Source organism: Rhinolophus hipposideros (assembly GCF_964194185.1).
Source record: "Rhinolophus hipposideros genome assembly, chromosome: 11".
NCBI classification, from domain to species: Eukaryota; Metazoa; Chordata; class Mammalia; order Chiroptera; family Rhinolophidae; genus Rhinolophus; species Rhinolophus hipposideros.
Window position 1 is genome coordinate 72,998,669 of NC_138057.1, and position 20,242 is coordinate 73,018,910.

General features: G+C 37.6%; 1 protein-coding gene across 5 annotated transcripts in view; it reads left to right on the top strand.

Moving 5' to 3' along the window:
• The window catches only part of RABGAP1 (RAB GTPase activating protein 1), a 149,256-nt gene that overhangs the window by 6,823 nt on the left and 122,191 nt on the right, over positions 1–20,242 (top strand). For 2 of the 5 annotated variants that reach the window (XM_081067053.1, XM_081067052.1), the window contains exon 2: positions 16,875–17,074. In XM_081067053.1, coding sequence (XP_080923179.1) covers positions 16,925–17,074 — 150 coding nt within the window. In that variant the 5' untranslated portion in view covers positions 16,875–16,924. Of the gene's footprint in view, positions 1–3,511; positions 3,615–11,367; positions 11,495–16,874; positions 17,075–20,242 lie in introns of those variants that run through there. The other 3 variants (XM_081067051.1, XM_081067050.1, XM_081067054.1) reach the window with 3 other exon arrangements.

The following is a 20,242-nucleotide window of genomic DNA, read 5'->3' on the forward strand; positions in this document are numbered from 1 at the left end:
GGTTCGATTCCCCCATGGCCAGTGGGCTCTCAACCACAAGGTTGCCATTTCAATTCCTGGAGTCCTGCAAGGGATGGTGGGCAGCGCCCCGTGCAACTAAGATTGAACACGGCACCTTGAACTGAGCTGCCACTGAGCTCCTGGATGGCTCAGTTGATATGAGTGCGTCCTCTTAACCACAAGGTTGCCGGTTCCACTCCCGCAAGGGATGCTGGGCTGCGCCCCCTACAACTAGCAACGGCTACTGGACCTGGAGCTGAGTGCGCCCTCCACAACTAAGACTGAAAGTACAACAGCTTGAGCTGAACGGTGCCCTCCACAACTAAGATTGAAAGGACAACTTGACTTGGAAAAACGTCCTGGAAGTACACACTGTTCCCCAATAAAGTACACACTGTTCCCCAATAAAGTCCCCTTCTCCGATAAAAAATCTAAAACAAACAAACAAATCTGATATTGGCACTGTCCTTATAAACCTCTAAAGACTACCATGGTAGTCTTTATGGTTCAATCTACCATATAGATTGAACTTTATTTTCCTTATTTTTAGCATTCAGGGACCTTCCCATTGTAGTTCCAGCTAACTACATCAGTTTATCACAGACCAGTCCCATATTCCATTTACACACCGTAACCCTGTATACTAAGGTTCAAAGCTACTTGCTGTAAAAAGTTGAGCATATTTGTAAACCAAAATTAGTTTTCTGTGATTCACTAAGATATTAGGACATATGGCATTGGTAGGCATTGAAATAGACTATATAAAGATGATTTAAAAAATGGACTCCCGTATAAAAACTGTATGTCATCACTAACCTAGTGATCAATATCACATCACTGGTATTGTATCTTATGTATTAAAACATGCAGTATAATGTATCACTTAGGATGTTTGCTAGCCCAAAATGATTGACTTTAATCCATTGAGTCTTGAGATATTAATTCCAGTTTGTTGGAAATATCAGGTTTAGAAGAACAAACCCTGACCTCTTGAGGAAGCAAACATTCAGATTCATAGGTGGGAAAATTTTTGCTTAAAGTGGCTTCATTTCTTCAATAAGCCAATGTCTTTTAATTTATTTTTTTAAGTGCTAGATAAAAAAAAATACTTAGGGACATACAACCAGATGTAATGTGTGGCCCTGGATTTGATACTAACAGGAAAACCAGCTATTCAAAAATATATTGCTCTGTGTGTCTCAAATAAGCTCAACAGAAAATGTTTTTTGGCTTGCTTATTTTTATTAATCTTTTTAAAATGTATGTACAACTCACATTTATTTCAATATGTAATATTAGAAACGTTTTGGGTCTTTACTTAGAAGTTTGGTGATTTTTTTTATAGCTTTCTTTTTTTTATTAGTTTCAGGTGCACAAAAGAATGTAATAGACATTTATCATTTATCTACCTCACACTGTGTTAACCCCCCTCCCCCCATCCACTATCCCTCTGACATCGCACACAGCCTTACATTTCCACTGTCTCTATTCCTAATGCTGTACTCTGCTTTTTGAAACTATATACATACATATGTATGTACATATACATACACACACACATATATACACATTCAACAGAAAATTTTATTATAGTTAGGTATTGAGGAAATTGAAATGTTATTGATTTGGTAAAGACAGCTGTAAAAATATTGTTAGATTAACAGCAAATGTGAATATGATCTAGGAATTAGATGAGGATAATTTACTGAGATAATAACAGGTGTTCATTGAATAAAATAGATTACTGTGTGATCTCATTTTGAAAAACAATATGTCGATACACAAAGGATATACATTAAGGTATTAATATTGCTTGGGGTGGCCAGTTCGCTCAGTTGGTTAGAACATGGTGTTAATGACACCAAGGTTGTCGGTTCGATAACCTGCTTGGACCACTGTGAGCTGTGACCTTAAAAAAAAAAAAAAAAAAAATGAAGAATATTGCTGGTGGGAATGTGATGTTTTTATTTATTTATTTTATTTATTTATTTTTTTGATGTTTTTATTTTTAATGGTAGCTTATCCGTATTTTCTTATTTTCTCCAAGGCATATTACACTGATTGTTATAAAAATTTATGTTAAGATTTACATATATATTTGGAGTATACATATGAATCAAGAAATACATGAATACATGGTCTCCGAAATAGTAAAAGTGGTTTGGTCATGGTGTCAGGAATTCAGGGCATTTTACTTTCTAATACTGTATTATTTGAATACTTTTAAATGGGTGTGTATTATTATTATGTAAGTGTATAAGGAGAAGAGGAGCAAAGCTGTTTTCCTGCAAGCGTTCAGTCAGGTTATCTGCAATAGACAGATCACAAAGAGGACTGCAACAGAGCACAGCTTTTTTGCTTTTTCTCTGGTTGATTTGGATGCAATATCCGCAGAAAAACCTTGGGAATGACTCATACACCAGGAAAAGAGGATATGCTATTTGAATAAAGAAAAGAGTAAGGAAGAGGCTCTAGGATTATTTTATAAAATATCAAGACTTAAGTAGCACCTTGAATAATTCTTTTTATTTCCAACTACATAGTAAATTTATTTAGGACAGGGACTTTAAACTTCATTATATTGCCGTTCCCTGTGTATCTCTTTGAATGACGTTTAAATAAAATCCCAGCCGCATTTTGGAGTAACACTTTGAAACACCCTTATTCATTTCTGTCCTGTTCTGTGTGTCTCAAATAAGCTCAAGGCAGCTGTGTTGTAGCCAGTGGCTCTGGGACTTGGGAATCAGAAGTTCTACCTCTAGACCAGGGGTGTCCAAACTTTTTTCAACGTTTTTCACCAAGGGCCATATGCGATAAAATACACAAACAGCCCGGCCACTCACTCAAGGTGAAGTACTTATTGCCTCACTTGGTTTATTTAAGTAAACTAAATATATTTTTAGAATTTGCTGTGGGCCAATTAACAATGGATCATGGGCTGCAATTGGCCCTTGGGCCGCAGTTTGGACACCCCTGCTCTAGACTGACTTCTGTAATTTAGACTGAACTTATTTATAAAATAAGAAAAACGGTATCCTCACGTTTGTGGTAAAGACAAATGGGATAGCCGAGACCCATCACAATCCCTGGCACATTGTGCGCCCTCAATAAAGGCTAGCTAGGTGAGTTGAGTAACACTGTTAAGTGCTGCTTTTGTAAAAGCACCGAATGTGAAAGGTGAGCAGAGGACACCTTGCTATAGCACCAGTACCCCCCTTAGTCTCAACAGGTGCTACTTAGCCTGCTTCTCCCGCAAGTCCTGCTTTAGGTCTGAGGCAGTCACTCCGCCACTGCCTGAGCTCTGCGCTCAGTACAACTCCCAGTGCAGATTCCGCGCAGGCGCAGACTCCTAAGGTGGGCTGAAAGCTCAGACGGGGCTTGGAGGAGAGGAAGTACGCTCTCGCTGCCTGTGGTTGGGCCAATGAGGCGGCGCGGCTTAGCCGCGAGCCTATGAGACTGGGCAGGAGGCGGGCGGAGGGCGGAAGGAGCCGCTCTCACGTGAGTAGGGGGCGGGGAGACGGGGGGGGCAGGGCGGCTGGGGAGGCCCAGGCGGTGGAGCCTCCGGGACGGCGAACGGAGAACCGCGGGCGGCGGAGGAGGAGACGGCGGGTCGGGTAGGGCCGCGTTTCCCCTCCTCCTCCTCCTCCCACCTTTCCACCAAGCTCGGGGGGAGTCCTCTGACGGCCCCAGCGGGGAACCAAGCTGTTGTTCTTATCCCACGGGGCTGGGCCGGAGAGACTGCGCTCAGCTCCCTTGATGAGCAGGATTCTGAGGGGAGCTGTGATTGGGGGGAGGGGGAAGCTACGGGAGAGGGCGCATGCGCAGGTGGGAAAGCTCCCGGAGCCCCTGCCCAAACCGGTTCCCCCTGTCTGGGTGGGTGTCTGTTTTCCGAGTCCTGCACTGGAGGCGGTCCCTATGCGGCCCCCCTCCCCCCCAGCAAAGCCGGTTTGTCTTTTGACTTTCACGTTTGGGGCCAGGTCCTGTGTGGGAATCTCTCCGCTCCCTCCGCCTCAGTTTCTCCCCGTTGCTGGTTGGGCCTGTATTTGATTAGGCTGGCTTCGGCCTCGGGCTGCCTTCCTGAGCTGCGCGTAATTTGAAAGACTTGCCTTCTTTCAGGTCGGCAGTCTGATGTTGGCCTTAGCGTCTCATTTTCCCCGCCTGCAGTTAAAGTGTCCCTGGCATCCCACGCTCCCCATCTACTGTAAATATCTGTTCCCAACACCTGCTGTGCCTTGATTCTCAGCAACCTTCATTCGGGGTTTTAGGTATTGAGCCAGAGGATAACCCTTCTTCCAGGAGTTCGCTGTCCATCGTCTGGTACTACTTTGGTCGGTAACATTCAGATTAGTGCCATCTGCACCTGCGTCTCCATACTAGGGTTACTCGGGGATTCCTTTAATTTATCTTGGAAGCAAATGTCTTAGGACAGTGTGTCAAGCGGTCAGGCGGCTGGTGCTCACGCTACTTGTTGGTTTAAAACCCTGTCCCAATTTGAATGTGAGATGTTAGTTAGCTTTCGTCATTTTTATCAATGGAAAAAACTGCCTGGGACTGGGTTTCACAATTCATTTGATATTTTCATTTCAATAAACACCTGTATTCACATATGTGTAACTGGAGTAGTAAGTCCTGAGCGTGTGTGTGTGTGTGTGTGTGTGTGTGTGTGTTTCCAGCTGCTTTGTTTACTTAGGAAGTAAAAAACAATGGAGGTGAATTGAACTGTGTCACATTAAACTCATGTTTGAAAAGTAGTTGAAAAAGAGCTTAAGTGTCGCCAAAGTGCACATTCAATTAAAAAAACAAAAAGACTTGTTGGCCTTAATTCAAGTGTTTATATATATATATATATATATATATATATATGTTTATATATATATGTATATATACATATATAGGAGGCTTTTAAGTAAGTTTTACTAAAACTGTAAATGAATAAAGGAGAGTTTTTTTTTTTGGTCTTTCATTGTAGACCTAAGTCTGCATTAATAAAATTTGAATGCACGATTGATTTGTGTTTATTGGTAACATTTAAAATTCACATGTAGTTTTTAACTCAAATTCGTAATTAAAACAACTGTTGCTATGTTTGGTACACTTCCTTTTTGTTGTTTTAGTTTTATAACTCAATTTACAGTTAATTTATTGGCGTTAAGATATATATTTATCTGGTTAGGTAACCCATCAACTATAAGTATTTTGGCATTTTGGACATAGTGTCCTATTAGCGGTTTACAGGTGCTTAATCTGGGTCAAATGGTAATTTAGTGTGACTGTAAAAGTGAAGATACCTGCTGCCTATCTTTTCTGCTGCATACTGAAAGAAATGTATTACACGTTATCTACGTGAGGGGACATGATTTTCCACAAATACATCCCAACTTTACAGATCAGATTCTTTCAAGTAGTCATTGTATCATATTGCGTGTATTTCCAGCTAAACTTTACAGCCTAGATTCTTTTAAAGAAGTCACTATCTTTTATTGAACATGTTTCCAGCTAAAATGAAGCCTACCTTGAAGGTCTCATCATTTCACAATAATTGTTTGAACAAGTGACCTTTGAGTACAGCCTTCAGAAAATAATTCGTTTAAACCATTGCTACTGTTGAGTGTCTTTATAGACAGTGGTGTGCTGGGGTTCTGACATAGGCTGCCCATAATGTTATCTTTGTCATTTTCAATATAATCAGATATCGTTAGTCTTCTCAAGCATGTGGAATAAATGAATATACAATTCTTAAAAAATCTTTCTTGGAGATAGAACCCAAATATTAAGTGCCAATTTAACCAATGTATATAAAACAGGTGGGCATGACATTCGGGTGCTTTGTATGTAACTGCCTTGTTTTGTTGGTTTTCTGTAGTTAGATCCCAAAGAAAGACAATCCAAGGCTAAGGACTCTTGTGTCCATTGGTATACATGAAAAAACACCATATGAACTTAACAGCTGTTCCTTTCCTGCAATAATTTGGTTACCTTGTTCTGTCCCTCCCCCCCACTTTTCTGTTGATCCTGAGATCATTATTCTTTAGAAAACTTGTAAGTCAAAACTATACTAGGTAGACATTTAAACTTACATTGTAACCAGCCTTGTTGACTCTAACAGCCTTGTTTCTCTTCCTGTGCAAAGACTGACCAAATATGGCAGTTTGCAAGTCATGAACACTTTAGTTTATAGAATTTAGCCTGGAAGTTTTTCTCTTCACAGCAACTGTAATACTCTGAGGTATTCATCGGTGAAAATTTTTTAAAGATTGTTTCTATCATCGTAGAATTCTATAGGGCCTAACTTTGCCCTCAGTTCCTTTTTCTATGGATCATTAAATAGTAAAAATAAAACTTGTTTATAAGTTCATGCATGACATTAAATAGTATATATTAGGTTGGCTTTAAAACACGAGAAGTGTATCTTCTTAATTGTATGGTTATGATGCTAAATTTGGAGGTTTGCACCTCTCAAGAGTTAATGCATGGCTATGTTATCACCAGTTAAAGTTGCATCAGCTTTTATGTTATAAGTCATTACTCATTGGGATCTATTAATCTTTATAGCAATAAATTTTCCTCCATACTGAAATCTGGCATTTCTTAAGGTGCATTAGCAAGTTAGTTTCTGTAGTAAATTTAACAAAATGTTATTTCTTAAAGCTTAAAAATAATTTGACTATTTTTAAAATTTATTTTCCCCTTTCACATTATTTATACATTTAGGTAATTATAACCATCAAGCTATGGTTATAATCTTGTTTTCCATTTTCTGAGGGTGGCCTTCGTATCAAGAAAAGGAATTGCTATACAGAATCTTTGTTTGGGAACATGTTTTAAATATCATCAAGAGTGTTAAACAGCATTTCAAGGCTAAATTGGATTAAATGCTGGGCATTTGTATAATACTACAATAGGGAAGAGCCATGAGTTAATCGTTTTAATATTTTTACTGTAGTCTAATAAACTCCCATATGCCCTTGAAATATGCTGAACAGATTCTGGCAATGTAAGAGTAGGAACTTGTCACGTAAATCCCTTTTGCTGTGACACACTATTGTCTGAGTAGAGCTCTGATACATCTGCAGAAGAGAAATGTTTATATCTTTATTGTACTTACCAGTTTAATTCTCTGTCAATTGAAGGAAAATCTGATTTCTAAAACCATTCCCTAGCAGAAAGTCTTTTCAGATTTTTGCTTTTGGTAGTGAGGAAAGATCTTTTCACATAGGTTTAAAAACACTTGTGGAACTTAATTACTTGTGAATTTTTAAAATCTTACACAATGCCTATTCCAGTGCTGTGAATGAAGGTGCTCAGAAAATGTCCCACCATCCTTGTGTAACTATGAATCCAGGGCCTTCTTCTATCAGAAGGTGCAAAAACACGTGTGTCGTCTGCCAGACATTTGTGGTTTGCCTGTACATATTCCCCTGAAAATCAAACAGGTCATAGAAAGGAGAAACTAATTTACTGCATTTATCTTAGGCTTTAGTTATCTATTGAATGATTTGCTTGGTTGGCATTAAATTCACACATAGTTTAAGGAGAAACGAATAATATAATTGTTTCAGATGTAAACATAGACAGATTGATATTCTAAATGGGACAGTTTCATTTTCTCACTATGGATGAGAAGGAACATACGACTAATTTCCTAAAAGGAGAAAAAGTTTTGGTATGATCCTGAATTGCTCAAAAATACTCACTTTTTTGTATTTATAAAACACTAATGTAAATTAAATTATGCTTTAAAAATCTGTCCAGAAAAAGACAAGGTTACCTTTTTAAAAAAAATCTATACTAGTGAGGTCAGAAATATAATCTGACCTTGTGAATGAGTAGTACGTTAATATTAAGCTAACTTTCCCTGTGTTCCCAGAGATAGATTTCTATTGTAGAAATGGCATCCAAATAATTTAAATATTTAGTTTCAGAGATAATTGTGTTGAAGTGAAGCATACCTAGAGTTCTGGAAAAAAATTAAACTGTTTCCTGAAATATCCACAGGACCGTGGGGAAACCACTTATATGGTTTATTTTGTCAGGTATCAGCAATATTACACTTAACACAGCGTTAATGAGTTGTTTTAGTTGAATTTCATCCCCTCTTTACATCTTGTACCTTTAATTAGTGGTATCAAGATACAGAGGGGAGAGTGTAAACTTCAGAATCAGAAAGATATAGATATCCCAAGTCCTGCACTTACTGAATGTATGACTGCAGGTAAGCTAATGACACTGAGACTCAGTTTCATTTGTAAAAGTGGAACTAATTATGCTTACATCATGGATTAGGAGTGGAAAGCACCAGGCATTCCCTCCAAACCCTCAGCCCCACCCCATTCCTGGATACTTTTATTCCCAAAAGAATAGAAAGGGTTCAGTCCCCTCATTTTACACAAGAAAACTAAAGATACAACATCGTCCATATCATATCACTAAGGTCCAAGAAGTTCAACTCCGTTTGTTTTTTTATATTATACCACACTGTTACCTTTAAAAAATCTTGATGAAGTTTGATTACTCATGAGAAAATAACTGAAAACATTGGCTGTCTTTTTTAGGAACTATACTGTATTGATTTTCCTGAGTTTTATCCTAAAGATCTTATTAAGTTACAGTCTTTAAAAACTTTTATTGATCAATGAATGGATAAACAAAACGTATATACATACTCTGGAATGTTGTTCAGCTTTAAAAAGAAAGGAAATTCTGACACATGCTACAACAGATGAACTTTGAAGAACTTGTGCTAAGTGAAATGAGCCAGTGACAAAGGACAAATATTGGTATGATTCCAGTAGGTATATGAGGTACATGGAGTAGTCAAATCTGTAGAGACAGAAAGTAGAATGTTGGTTGCCTGGGAGAATGGGAGTTATTGTTTAATGGGTACAGAGTTTCAGCTGAAGAAGATGAAAAAGTTAGAGATGAATGTTGAGGATGGTTTCACAATACTGAATGTACATAGTGTTGCAGACTATATTTAAAAATGGCTAAAATGATAAAGTTTATGTTATGTAGATTTAGCCAAATTTGAGATTGAAACTTTTAAAATCTTTTTAAAAATTAAAGAACTTTAATCTTAGAAACTTCTATATTCCTATAATTAAAGTATCTTTTATAGTTCATCTGGAATTGAACTAAAGGAATCGCTTCCTACTTTAAATAAGTAAATTTTCATAGTCATTGTAGGTTCAAGTTTGCCTGAGAGTCACTTTTAGATAAGTTGGTTTTTCTTTTAAGTGCTGTAGGGCCAAGATGAGTAAGTTTTGTTTGCTTTTGCTTTTTTAAGCTATGCTGAAATTATTGAGCAGGCTTAAATGAATATGGTTCTTTTAGCTCACTAAAATAATTTAAAGAAACAGCCCCCAAATTCAGAGTCAGACTTGAACAAAGGCACGTCTATTGTTTAGCAATTAGTGGTGGAAAGGAATTTATTTTTATAAAGAAGGGATGATTTCCTATTGAGTTTTGTTAGATTTGTCCCACCCTTCCCAGAGATAGGCTGTGAGAAATTCATGTGAAAACCAATGCAGGGAAACGAACTTCATAGCCAGGAGGAAAAAAAAAAAGTTGAGATTAATATAGTATAATTTAAAAAAATTCTGTAACTTCTTTGTACTCAGCTTGATTAATTTTAAAGGGCTACAAACTCAGGAATTGGCCTGCTACGGCATCTTTGAAATTTGATTCTTGTTACTTCCTGTCTTGTTCTTTTTCTGAACAAAGAGTAATCTTATCAGATCTGTGTTGTAGAAGGATAGAAATGGGAATAGCGTGGAGGAAGTATTGGGGAGAGGATGGAGATAGGAACACCAAGGAGGAGAAATACAGTTCAGAAAAGGGCAGAGGCATCTAGATACCTGGGTTTGGATCAAGTTCCACAATTTTCTCTGTGAACCTAAGCAAATTATAGAACCAGTATAGCCTCAGTTTGTCTGTAATATGAAGTTAATGCTTATCTGGGAAAGTTAGGGTAAAGATTAGTTATAATGCATGTAAAAGCCTCTCAGTAGCATGTTGGCTATAAAATCGGAACTCAGGAACTAGTAAGTATTACTGTCTCTTTAGTTTTAGCCAGGTGATTTAAGTACCCCCCTTAAGATTCCCTAAAGCTGTACTCATTTGCTCCCTGGTTAAGCACAACAAAAATGATGGGGATTGTGTGGGAAGTAATAAGCATTTTGGTCCAAAGGGAACCCAAGCTGTGTTTTGTGACCCAGTGTTGTTTAACTGTGACAGTTGGGAACTTGATGGGCACATTTGTCATTTGTCCTCATATTACCTAGACCCTGTCAGTTAAACACTGATGAAAGAGTTTTATTCAATCAAATATATTGCATACTGCCAGTAGGCAAGGATATGAAGATAGTATGACTAAAATCTAAGATCCCTGTCCATGGGTAGCTCAAAGGGACTCTGCTCATTGTATTCGTAGCATTTACCGTGGTGGTTTATAGCAATTGGTTTTTAGCAACTGTTTCTGGAATGAATGGTCAACCAGTACAGTGCAGTGTAACATTTTACTATGCGATTAATGCTATAATTCTGTGATAGAATTAAAAAGCAAAGCAAATAAAAAGACTTAGGGAAGTAGTGAATATTGCAGGGAAGTAGTGAATATTGCAGATTGAATATTTGATTGTATCACCAGATTTTGGTGGGGGAAAAGGACTAACTGGGGAAGTGAAGACATTCCTAGTTTAGCAAAGAGCATGAGCAGAGGCTTGAAAGCATAAAAATGTGTGACATATTTAGTCGGTTGTCTAGTACGGTTTGATAGGAGATAAGACTAGAATGATAGGTAGATTGGCTCCAGATTTTGAAGAACCAATGATATAAGGAGTTTGGATTTTTTTCTGTTGTCGGTCGGGAGCAATCAAGTTTTGAGGAAGGGGTGTGGGATATGTGATCACATCTGAATTTTAGAAATTAACTATGAGGCCTTGATAACCAAAGACTAGAGAGAGTCTAGAAAGGGAGATTTGTGTTGTAGCTAAGTTAAAAGAGAATAAAGTACTAACAAGTCTGACATGAGTGACAGTGGAAAAGGAGTAGATTTGGGGTACACGGTTTGAAACTAAAATCCATTAGAACTCCAAAGGAGAATGAGGAAAGGAGTCAAGGATTTTTTTTGACGTTTGTGTCTTGGGTCAGGAGTTAACCAGGAGGAAACCTACGAGGAGGAATATGGGTATGTGACAAATGAGGCTCTGCGTTGGACATGTGGCATTGACTCTGAGATGACCATGGGACACGTATAGCAGAGCCTTCCTATGCATTTTCATAACACCCTTTGCGTGCTTCTCTTCTACCAGAACTATGTTGTAATTATTTGTTTGCTTGTCTTATTTTCTGTATCACTGTATGTCAAAGGTAAAGAGAAGTTATAAACACGTGAACTAATGAGATAGCCAAGGGGAAATGTGGAAAAAGAAGAGGGACAGGATGGAATATAAAGAATGGGCAGAAGAAAAAGAACCTAAATGACAGCTGAAAAAAGGTAGGCAGAGGTAGAAAATGGAAACGAAAAGATAAGAATTTCAGAATAAGCAAATGGTCAGCATTTTCATTTATTTCAGCTGATGGAAGTAAGATGAGAGCTGAAAAGAATTCTTTGGATTTTGAAATTATGTTGCTGATTTTTAGAAGAAAACGTTCAGTGAGAATTGGTGAGAGGTAGGGAAACCAGATTGTTGGAAGGGACTGCTAGTGAGAAGTGGTAGAAGTGGATGCAGTTAATACTCCTTCAGGAAACAAAGATGAACCAGAGCCCTGCAATAGTGGCTGGACTAGCACATTTTATTTGTTTCAAGCACGTGAAGTTCAGTTACAAGTATCATTCATACCTCTTTTATCAAGTTAGGTAGGTCACTTATTGGGAGGTGATTTTGACCTCTCCTTGCACATTAGCAAATCCATGCCACTGCAAGTTCACTGTTTATGTTACTGTTCTGAATGATGTTAGTAACTAGAAACAATGCAAATATCCAGTAGTACTCTGTCCATAAAAAAAAAAAAAGTTCAAATTTTTAAAAAGTGGACACTGATTATCCAGGAGTCAACTGCTTTCAAAGGACTGTAAGAAAAACCTTTATCATAGTTCTTTTCCATTTCACTCTCAATTATCTGGGTCTGTAGTGTTTCAGGGGAGAGTGAGAATAAAAATGAACCTTCATTTGGCAAGATTAAGGTGCATTATTTGCTGAAACCTTTGCAGATGTGCATAGTTGAGCATAAAATTGTCACTTATGGCACAGAGCAGTGAATTTGGGCAAAAGTTTATAAAGAGTTTGATATCATGATACTAATTTTCAATCAGAAAATCCTTCTAGTGATTTTTTTTTATGTGTCGATAAGGATAAAAGCAACAAAAGGATAGAAGTAATGAAAAATATAACGTTGAACTTTCAGGTTTGATGCAGGAGACTGCATAATTATAAAATTAACTTTCATTTGAAGTGACTTATTAAAGGAGATATAGAGAAGCAAATCCCTGAATTTGCGCTTGCCAAACTGGCCCTATTGGTAACTATAAGGGTTGAGGCTCATCATTTGTATAAAAGAAGAAAACAAACTGTGTGTACCTACCAAATATCAGGGTCTTTTTGTGTATATCATCTTATTTAAAATGGCATAAAAATCCTTTGTCTATGTTACACAATTGTTAGGATGATAAAATGAGATAATGTGTATGTTTTAGTAATTTGTAAAGTATTATACAAAGATACATCTTTATTCAAAGTATTCCTTTGCATTTATTTAGATATAAACAAATTAGAATGTGGAATTAGGAAAACTGTGTATTTCTGCCCTAATGTGTTTCCTAAATCGAATTACTAAATCAGTTGGTACTTGTTAATTCTTTCAAAAATGGAAGTTAGTTTTTGAAAACCCTGTAAGCATTTGGGCTTCTAATGTCCTATGTGTATCGGTAAACGAGAGATATACATACATGTATATTCCTTAGTAATTTTTATAATGGCTCTAGGAGTCGATGGTTCACCATTTTCGTTATGGAAACAGGCTCAGCGTGACCTCACTCACATTAGTAGTATAATATGTAGTAGAACCAGTATTCTAATAGGGTTTTCCCTAACTTTTGTGTGCTTCATCATCGCAAATATGACTTCTCATTGTCAGTCGGTAAAATATGGTCTTACTTTCGTATTGGGTGGCTCTTTTTTCATCTTTATTTGCCATTTATTCTGTTTCTTTTTTTTTTTTCTTCCCCCTTTCTTCCGCCTCCCCCCTATCCTATTTCTTTATCAAATATTTGAACAGCTACTATGTGCGGGGCATTACTACAGGTGCTAGGGATACATCAGTTACTGAAACAGACAAAAATCCCTGTCTTCAATGGATTGTAGGTCCTAGCTTACATGATACTTAAAAACAAATGATTAAAATGTAAAGTGTGTCAAAAGGTGATAGGTGGCATAGAGAAAGGTAGGAAGAGGGATGGTAGTTTAGGGTGTTTGGGAAGGAAGTTTGAACTTTATTGTCCATGAGAAATTAAAATTACAATCTGAAGGATGAAGAATTAAAAGTAAGGGGCTTCTTGTGGTAACTGATGTAACTAGGGATTAAAAACAAAATTAGACTTTATGGTCTTAAGACGGAGGTTTTGAATAATCTAGAATTTTGTCAGGAGTACACCAAGTTCTGGACACCTTTTTATTGTTTAGGTCAGGGAAGAGGTGGTCTTACCCAGGGCCCTGGGCGCTCATGGGCTCCCTCTTCACTTCTGCCCTTTGAGGCCAGAGAAGGGGAGTCTTACTGTATCACTATTCCTGTACTGCTTAGTGTTTTGATTAAACCTCATTCTCACTGAGTGATTCAGTTCCTTTCAGGTGCCAAAACAAACAGTCAAGTATCTTATGAAGTGTATTTCCCTATCACCTCCTCAAAGAACATAGGTTGAACTTTGAGCCTGCCAAATCCTCTCAGTTCCGTATTGTAAATACCAAACTATATTATTTTTGAGTCTAGAGTATTATAGAAAGTTCTCAGTGTCTCTGACATTATAGCTTTAGAAGGCTTTCCCAGGCCCTTTGCTATCATACTGTTAGTCACATTTTTTTGTTTTTTAAGATTTTATTGGGGAAGGGGAACAGGACTTTATTGGGGAAAAGTGTGTACTTCCAGGACTTTTTTCCAAGTCAAGTTGTTGTCCTTGCAGTCTTAGTTGTGGAGGGCCGAGCTCACCTCCAGGTCCAGTTGCTGTTGCTAGTTGCAGGGGGCACAGCCCATCATCCCTTGCGGGAGTTGAACTGGCAACGTTGCGGCCGGCCAAGTGGACGTGCTCCAACCAACTGAGCCATCTGGGAGCTCAGCGGCAGCTCAACTCAAGGTGCCTTGTTCAATCTTAGTTGCAGGGGGCGGAGCCCACCATTACTTGTGGGACTCGAGGAGTTGAACCGGCAACCTTGTGGTTGAGAGCCCACTGGCCCATGTGGGAATCGAACCAGCAGCCTTCGGAGTTAGGAGCATGGAGCTCCAACCACCTGAGCCACCGGGCTGGCCAGTCACATTTTTAAAAATGGGAAAAAGACTGATTAAGCATGAAAACTTTACCTAAAATACAAGTTCTAAAAAAGATAAAGACTCCTTTAACCACAGTGCATATTTTTGGAAAGGACCCCAATTTGTGGCGTGGGAAAGGCATCATAATTTGATGGAAAGAGCATAGCCTCTGGAATCACAGATAACTGGGTTCAGTTTTTGGCTTTACCTGTAACCAGTTATATTACAATCATTACCTTGAATAAGTTATATCACTTTTCTAAGCCTCAGTTTCCTCATCTGTGAAATAGATACGTGGTGATTAAATTAGGATACACCAGTAAATTTTAATACAATATAATAGGTATTATAAAAATTGTGAAATGCTGGGGGAACAGAAATAAGGCAAGTAATTCATTTGGCTCTGGGGTAAAAATGGGCAGGCTCCAAGGACAGGGGGATTTAGAGCATGAATGCTGAGTTGGAGTTGATGGAGTACAAAAGGAAGGAAAGCACTTCAGAAGGAGGATACTATGAGTCCAGAGACCTGGAGGTATTAAAGTACAGATGCTCCTCAACTTATGATGGGCCTACGTCTCAGTAAACCCATTGTAAGTTCAAATACCATAAGTCGAAAATGTGTTTAATACACCTAACCTACTGAACATCATAGCTTAGCCCAGACTACCTTAAATGTGCTTAGAACACTTACATTAACCTACAGTTGGGCAAACTCACTTAACACAGAGTCTATTTTATAAGAAAATGTTGAGTATCTTGTAATTTATTATGTGTATCACTTTTGCACCATCATTAAGTCGAAAAATCGTTTAGGTCGAACCATCATAATTCAGGGACCGTCTGTATATATCCTTAGCAAAAACATTACCGCCTCTAATATATTTCTTAACTCTCCATGTCTTAAACCTTTCTCCCAACCTGTTCCCTTAGTTTTCATTACCATAAGTCAGTACCTATTAGCCTGTTCAATTTACCTCTGTTCTCAACTAAACTATAAACTCCTTTTAGGCAAGAATCTAATTTCTCTACCGTAGTCCATTCTGTATACACTAGACAGTAAGTATTCATTGAATGGATGAAGAAGCAAAACTACATTAAGAAAAAAAAGTTTTCAGAAGTACATTTTGAAACGTCCTGACTGCCACACACTGTGAATTTAGATTTAGTTCTGTGAAAAAGAGAGGTGTGATAGCCATCAAGCAAGGGAATTAGTTTTAAATAGAAAGCAGCAAAGGATTCAGAATTAGAACCTTAGTTATACCTAGTTAAATGACCTCCTCTTTGAGTTGCCATTTCCTTATTTGTTTAACATTATTGATGATTTCTAAGTTTGCTTCCAACTATAATTCAAGGATTGTATGATTCCTGCTACCAGGTGGTTACCTAGATGTGAGCCTTTGAGAGGAAAATAGTGCTTGGCATATGGTGTATGCTCAATATATGTTCAATTAAAAATCCAAAATGTAAATCACGACTTCTTAATTGGAGGGATTAAACAGACTCTCAGAACTTGCACTTCTTTGAGGTACAAGACAAGCATATAGAGCTAAGGTTACTTTTGTTAATTGGTTTGTTTTGTTGCTGTTTTGACAACCAGATGGGAACATTGCCACAAAGTATGCAGAAATAGCTTATTAAATGGTAGATGAGTTTGAGTTTTGTTCCAGGAGTCAATAAATAATTGAATGGCTTTCCAAAAGTGACACATTTTTATACTTGCTGGGAATTTTGGGGTTGAAATTCTTTTTATTGGTAATGTTCATATTGAGTTGAGTTCTAAGAAACTGTGAAATGGGAAGATTGAGTTTTAAATAGACTTCTGATTTCTTGCTATGGAAGGTATTTACCAGCTCTAGAATTTACGATTGCCCTGCTGTTGAATTTGGTGTGTCAATATGAAATTTTGTTTCTTAAAAACATGTTAGTATTTAAATTTAAGTATCCATAATGTTAGGAAAATCTTAGTTATTGTCTTAAGTGCTTGCAGTATCATCTATGTGTATAGTTTTGCAAATTAAAGAGTAGAAAACAGAAGTTTAGTACTTTAATTTTGAAAAGCCACGAATAGAAGTGCAACATATGCCAAATAAATTACTGTAGGTAGGCAGAGTTATTCTCGAGAGAATATGTCTTATTTACTTACTTGAAATCTGAAATATCTTGGCCCTAAATAACACCAAGCTCCCTAATTATTTGGAATAAAAAAAGTGTAAGTGGTGAAAGTCTTCGGAAAATATTTTGGAAGTGTTTTTTTTTTTTTTTTAAAGCTTTTCCATATGTATTTTGTAAGAATTAGAGCATAATTAAATATCTGGCAGACATTCTATATGAGTATCTTTATGGTTTTTGTTTTTCAGGCATTTTTAAAATATTTAATCATTCATGAGTTGATCCTCATTCTTGAGTCATGGATGACAAGGCTTCTGTTGGAAAAATCAGTGTCTCCTCAGACTCAGTATCCACTCTTAATAGTGAAGATTTTGTCTTGGTTTCCAGGCAAGGAGATGAGACACCATCTACAAATAATGGAAGTGACGACGAGAAAACAGGACTCAAGGTAAAAACTCCATAACCTAAGTTTCCTTTGCTTAGCCTTGCTAAGCCCGTTGCAAACTCGGCCTTAATAGGAAGGTATATGGAGTGCAAATGGAACATGGAAATGATATCCTTTCTTTTTTTAATGCTGAAGAGTTTTACTTACAGTTAGTGATAGTGACAAATTTATATTTGATTAAGGATTTTCAATTTGATTGCTTATGAACTTCTAAGACCTCTCTCAAAACTAGTGGTCATAATATAAATTTGTCACTTTAGTATTGTTTTCACTTTCCCATTGAATTAGAGGTGATTGTTTCTTTTGGTGTTTGTAGCATTAGGGCAGTGGCAGGTCAGCAGTGCTATTTATAAAAATGAGTTTAGGATTATTGAAATGGAAATTTAAATTCCACGCTTTTGGCCACTTCTGTTTGTTTATATTTTTTTAGCTCAACAGACAACCATAACTGCTTTTCCCATACTCCGTTATTGTTCTGCTCTTTATGGATATAAATAAAACCAGTTTATCTGTTAACATCATTAAAAATATAAGTAACTTTAAAAACATTTCGTTTCCTACTTACATCTTTTCATTCAACAAGTCTTTATTGAGTATTGTCTGTGTGCCAAGTACTATTTTAAATATTGGGGATACAGTCAATGGTGAATAAAACAGGCATAGCCCCCTCCCCTCTTACAGCTTTTATTCTAATTGGGGAAACAAACTCTAAGCAAATAAGAAAATGAATATAAGTAAAGTTAGGTGCTATAAAGAAAATTGAAGTGTGGTATGTGGATAAAGAGTGAAGGGAAGGTACTATTTTAGAGAATGTCTTAAAATGACATCTGAGCAGAAACCTCAATGAAGTGAGGAAGATGGCCATGAGGAAATCTGGGGAAAGAGCATTCCACAGGGAACAGAAGATAGAACGACCCTGAATGTGACCACCCTTGTTAGGGCAGAGATTAGAACAGAGTGAATAAAGTAAATAAAAAGTGGTAAAGGATGAGATCCCGGTGACAAGTAGGGGCTGGATTATGTAGTACTTTGTAGAGCCTGAAAAATAGGAATTTAGACTTTGTTCTAAATGTAAAAGGACTTTTTGGAGAGTTTTGAATGGGGACGTGATCTAGTTTACATTTTAAAAAGCTCACTGAGTTGAGAGAGATTTCCAGCATGACAGTGTGAGGGGCTCTGTAGATCTGCTCCCCAGCAAAACGTGATAACTATTAAAAAAGAAACAAAAACATTTAAAGTCTCTGGAAATGTTCTAAAGGACATACAGCAAATAAAGAAACATTTATTCAAGGAAATTTACTAAAATTTGGTAAAGAATCTGTGGTATTTTTGAACCAAGACCCATTTTTCCCCTCCTCTATCCGAGCTGAGCAAGATAGTAATTCCTTTCCAGATTAGTGTAGTCAGGAAGACGCGATTACCTGCCTGTCCCAGCTCTCAGTCGGAGGGCTATCTTATAGGGAATGGCAAGAGAACAGCATTTCTTACCCTGCCTCCAGCTGCCTTTCGCTGGCCAAGTGTGAGGGGCTCCCTTTTTTCCTAGCCCTTACTCTTGGGATAGAGGCTCTTCTTTGGGCACAGTGCTGCTGAAGATACCGGGAGCCTGATTGTCTTGCCTTGGCTCTTGCGCTTAAGGTGGTGGTTCCACACCAGGAGAAACAAGTCAAGAAAATCTGAGACTTCTGTACCATCTCCTATACCCACCAAGTGCTCAGCTTCTAAAGATGGGGTGTCACTCAGAGAGAAGCATGTGTTTGTCCATCCTTCCAGCTTCATAGCTAAGGCTCAGAGGTTTTGCCTGTAGTGAGAATCTGGCCATAAAACAGCTCATAATCTCTTCCCAAAGGAACTGACTTTATTTACAACAGAGTGCAGAGAAGTTCAAACCTAAAGGTACTCTCAAAAACAGTGCAGATTGGGTGGTGAACACACAATGGGATTTATAGACGATGTAATACAGAATTGTACACCTGAAATCTATGTAAATTTACTAACAATTGTCACCCCAATAAATTTAATTAAAAAAAAAAAACAGTGCAGATTGTGGTGGAAGGTAATTGGGAGGAGACTGGTAGATTGTTTGGACTTAGAGGTTTACCTATAGGACTGCTGGGAGGAGACTGCTAGGATCAGAACAAAACTAAAATACTGACACCTGGAACTCTCCCTTCAAAGTAACCTCAATTTGATTGATGTATTCTATGGAGCAGTTTATATCTGAGTGCATTGTTGAAAACTGTAGAGCAATCAGCCATAATTACTGGAATTTAACATCTAGTTGTGGTCAGAGAAAGACACAGAGTGCTCTGTCAAAACTACTCTCACCCCAGGATGACTGTGGGCAAATCCAAATCTGAGGCCCCAGAGGAGCAAGATCAGAGACTTAACAGCATGGGAATTAGCGGAATGGAATTAACTAAAACTAGCCAGCTGGTCACTAGAACAAACAAGCAATCATGAAAAATACCAAGTGCCAGAGTGGGGAGACCAATACCAAAATTGGTACAATATATTATCTAAAATATCTAGTTTGCAACAAAAAAGTTGTGAGACATGCAAAGAAATTACATCATAAAAAAGTAGCAGATATTGCTTGTGATAGTTGTATGTTGGATTTAATATGCAAATTCTTCAAAGCAGTCATTATTATGTTCAAAGAACTAAAATAAATTGTGCTTAAATAAATAAAGGAAAGTATGAAGACGGTATCAAATGAAATAGAGAATATCATTAACAAGATAGAAATTATAATAAAAAAAGAACCAAATGGAAATTCTGAAGTAGAAAAGTGCAGTTGAAATGAAAAATTCACTATAGAGGCTCAACAGTAAATTTCAACTGGCAAAAGAAAGAATTAACAGGAGGTGATGTCTTCAAAATGGTGGTACAGGAATTTTCTACCATTTTGCCCTCAAAAACATTTTTGTAGACAGTCATAAATGAGAGAACCTTTGTGGAAGTTCGGGAGCCCAGCATTCTTTGGAGGAAAAAATATCCAAGATTGGACCCATTGAAAGCAATAAAAGGAACAGTTTCACTTTACCTGTGTCACTCCTCCCCCAAGATGGCACAGCTCAGTGCCAAGAGAGATTTACTCAGCTTGTGATTTCTCCCCTGGGGGAAAGTAAGAGTGTGTGACTGAGCACCTGGTTTCCCCAGCTGTGTGAGAGA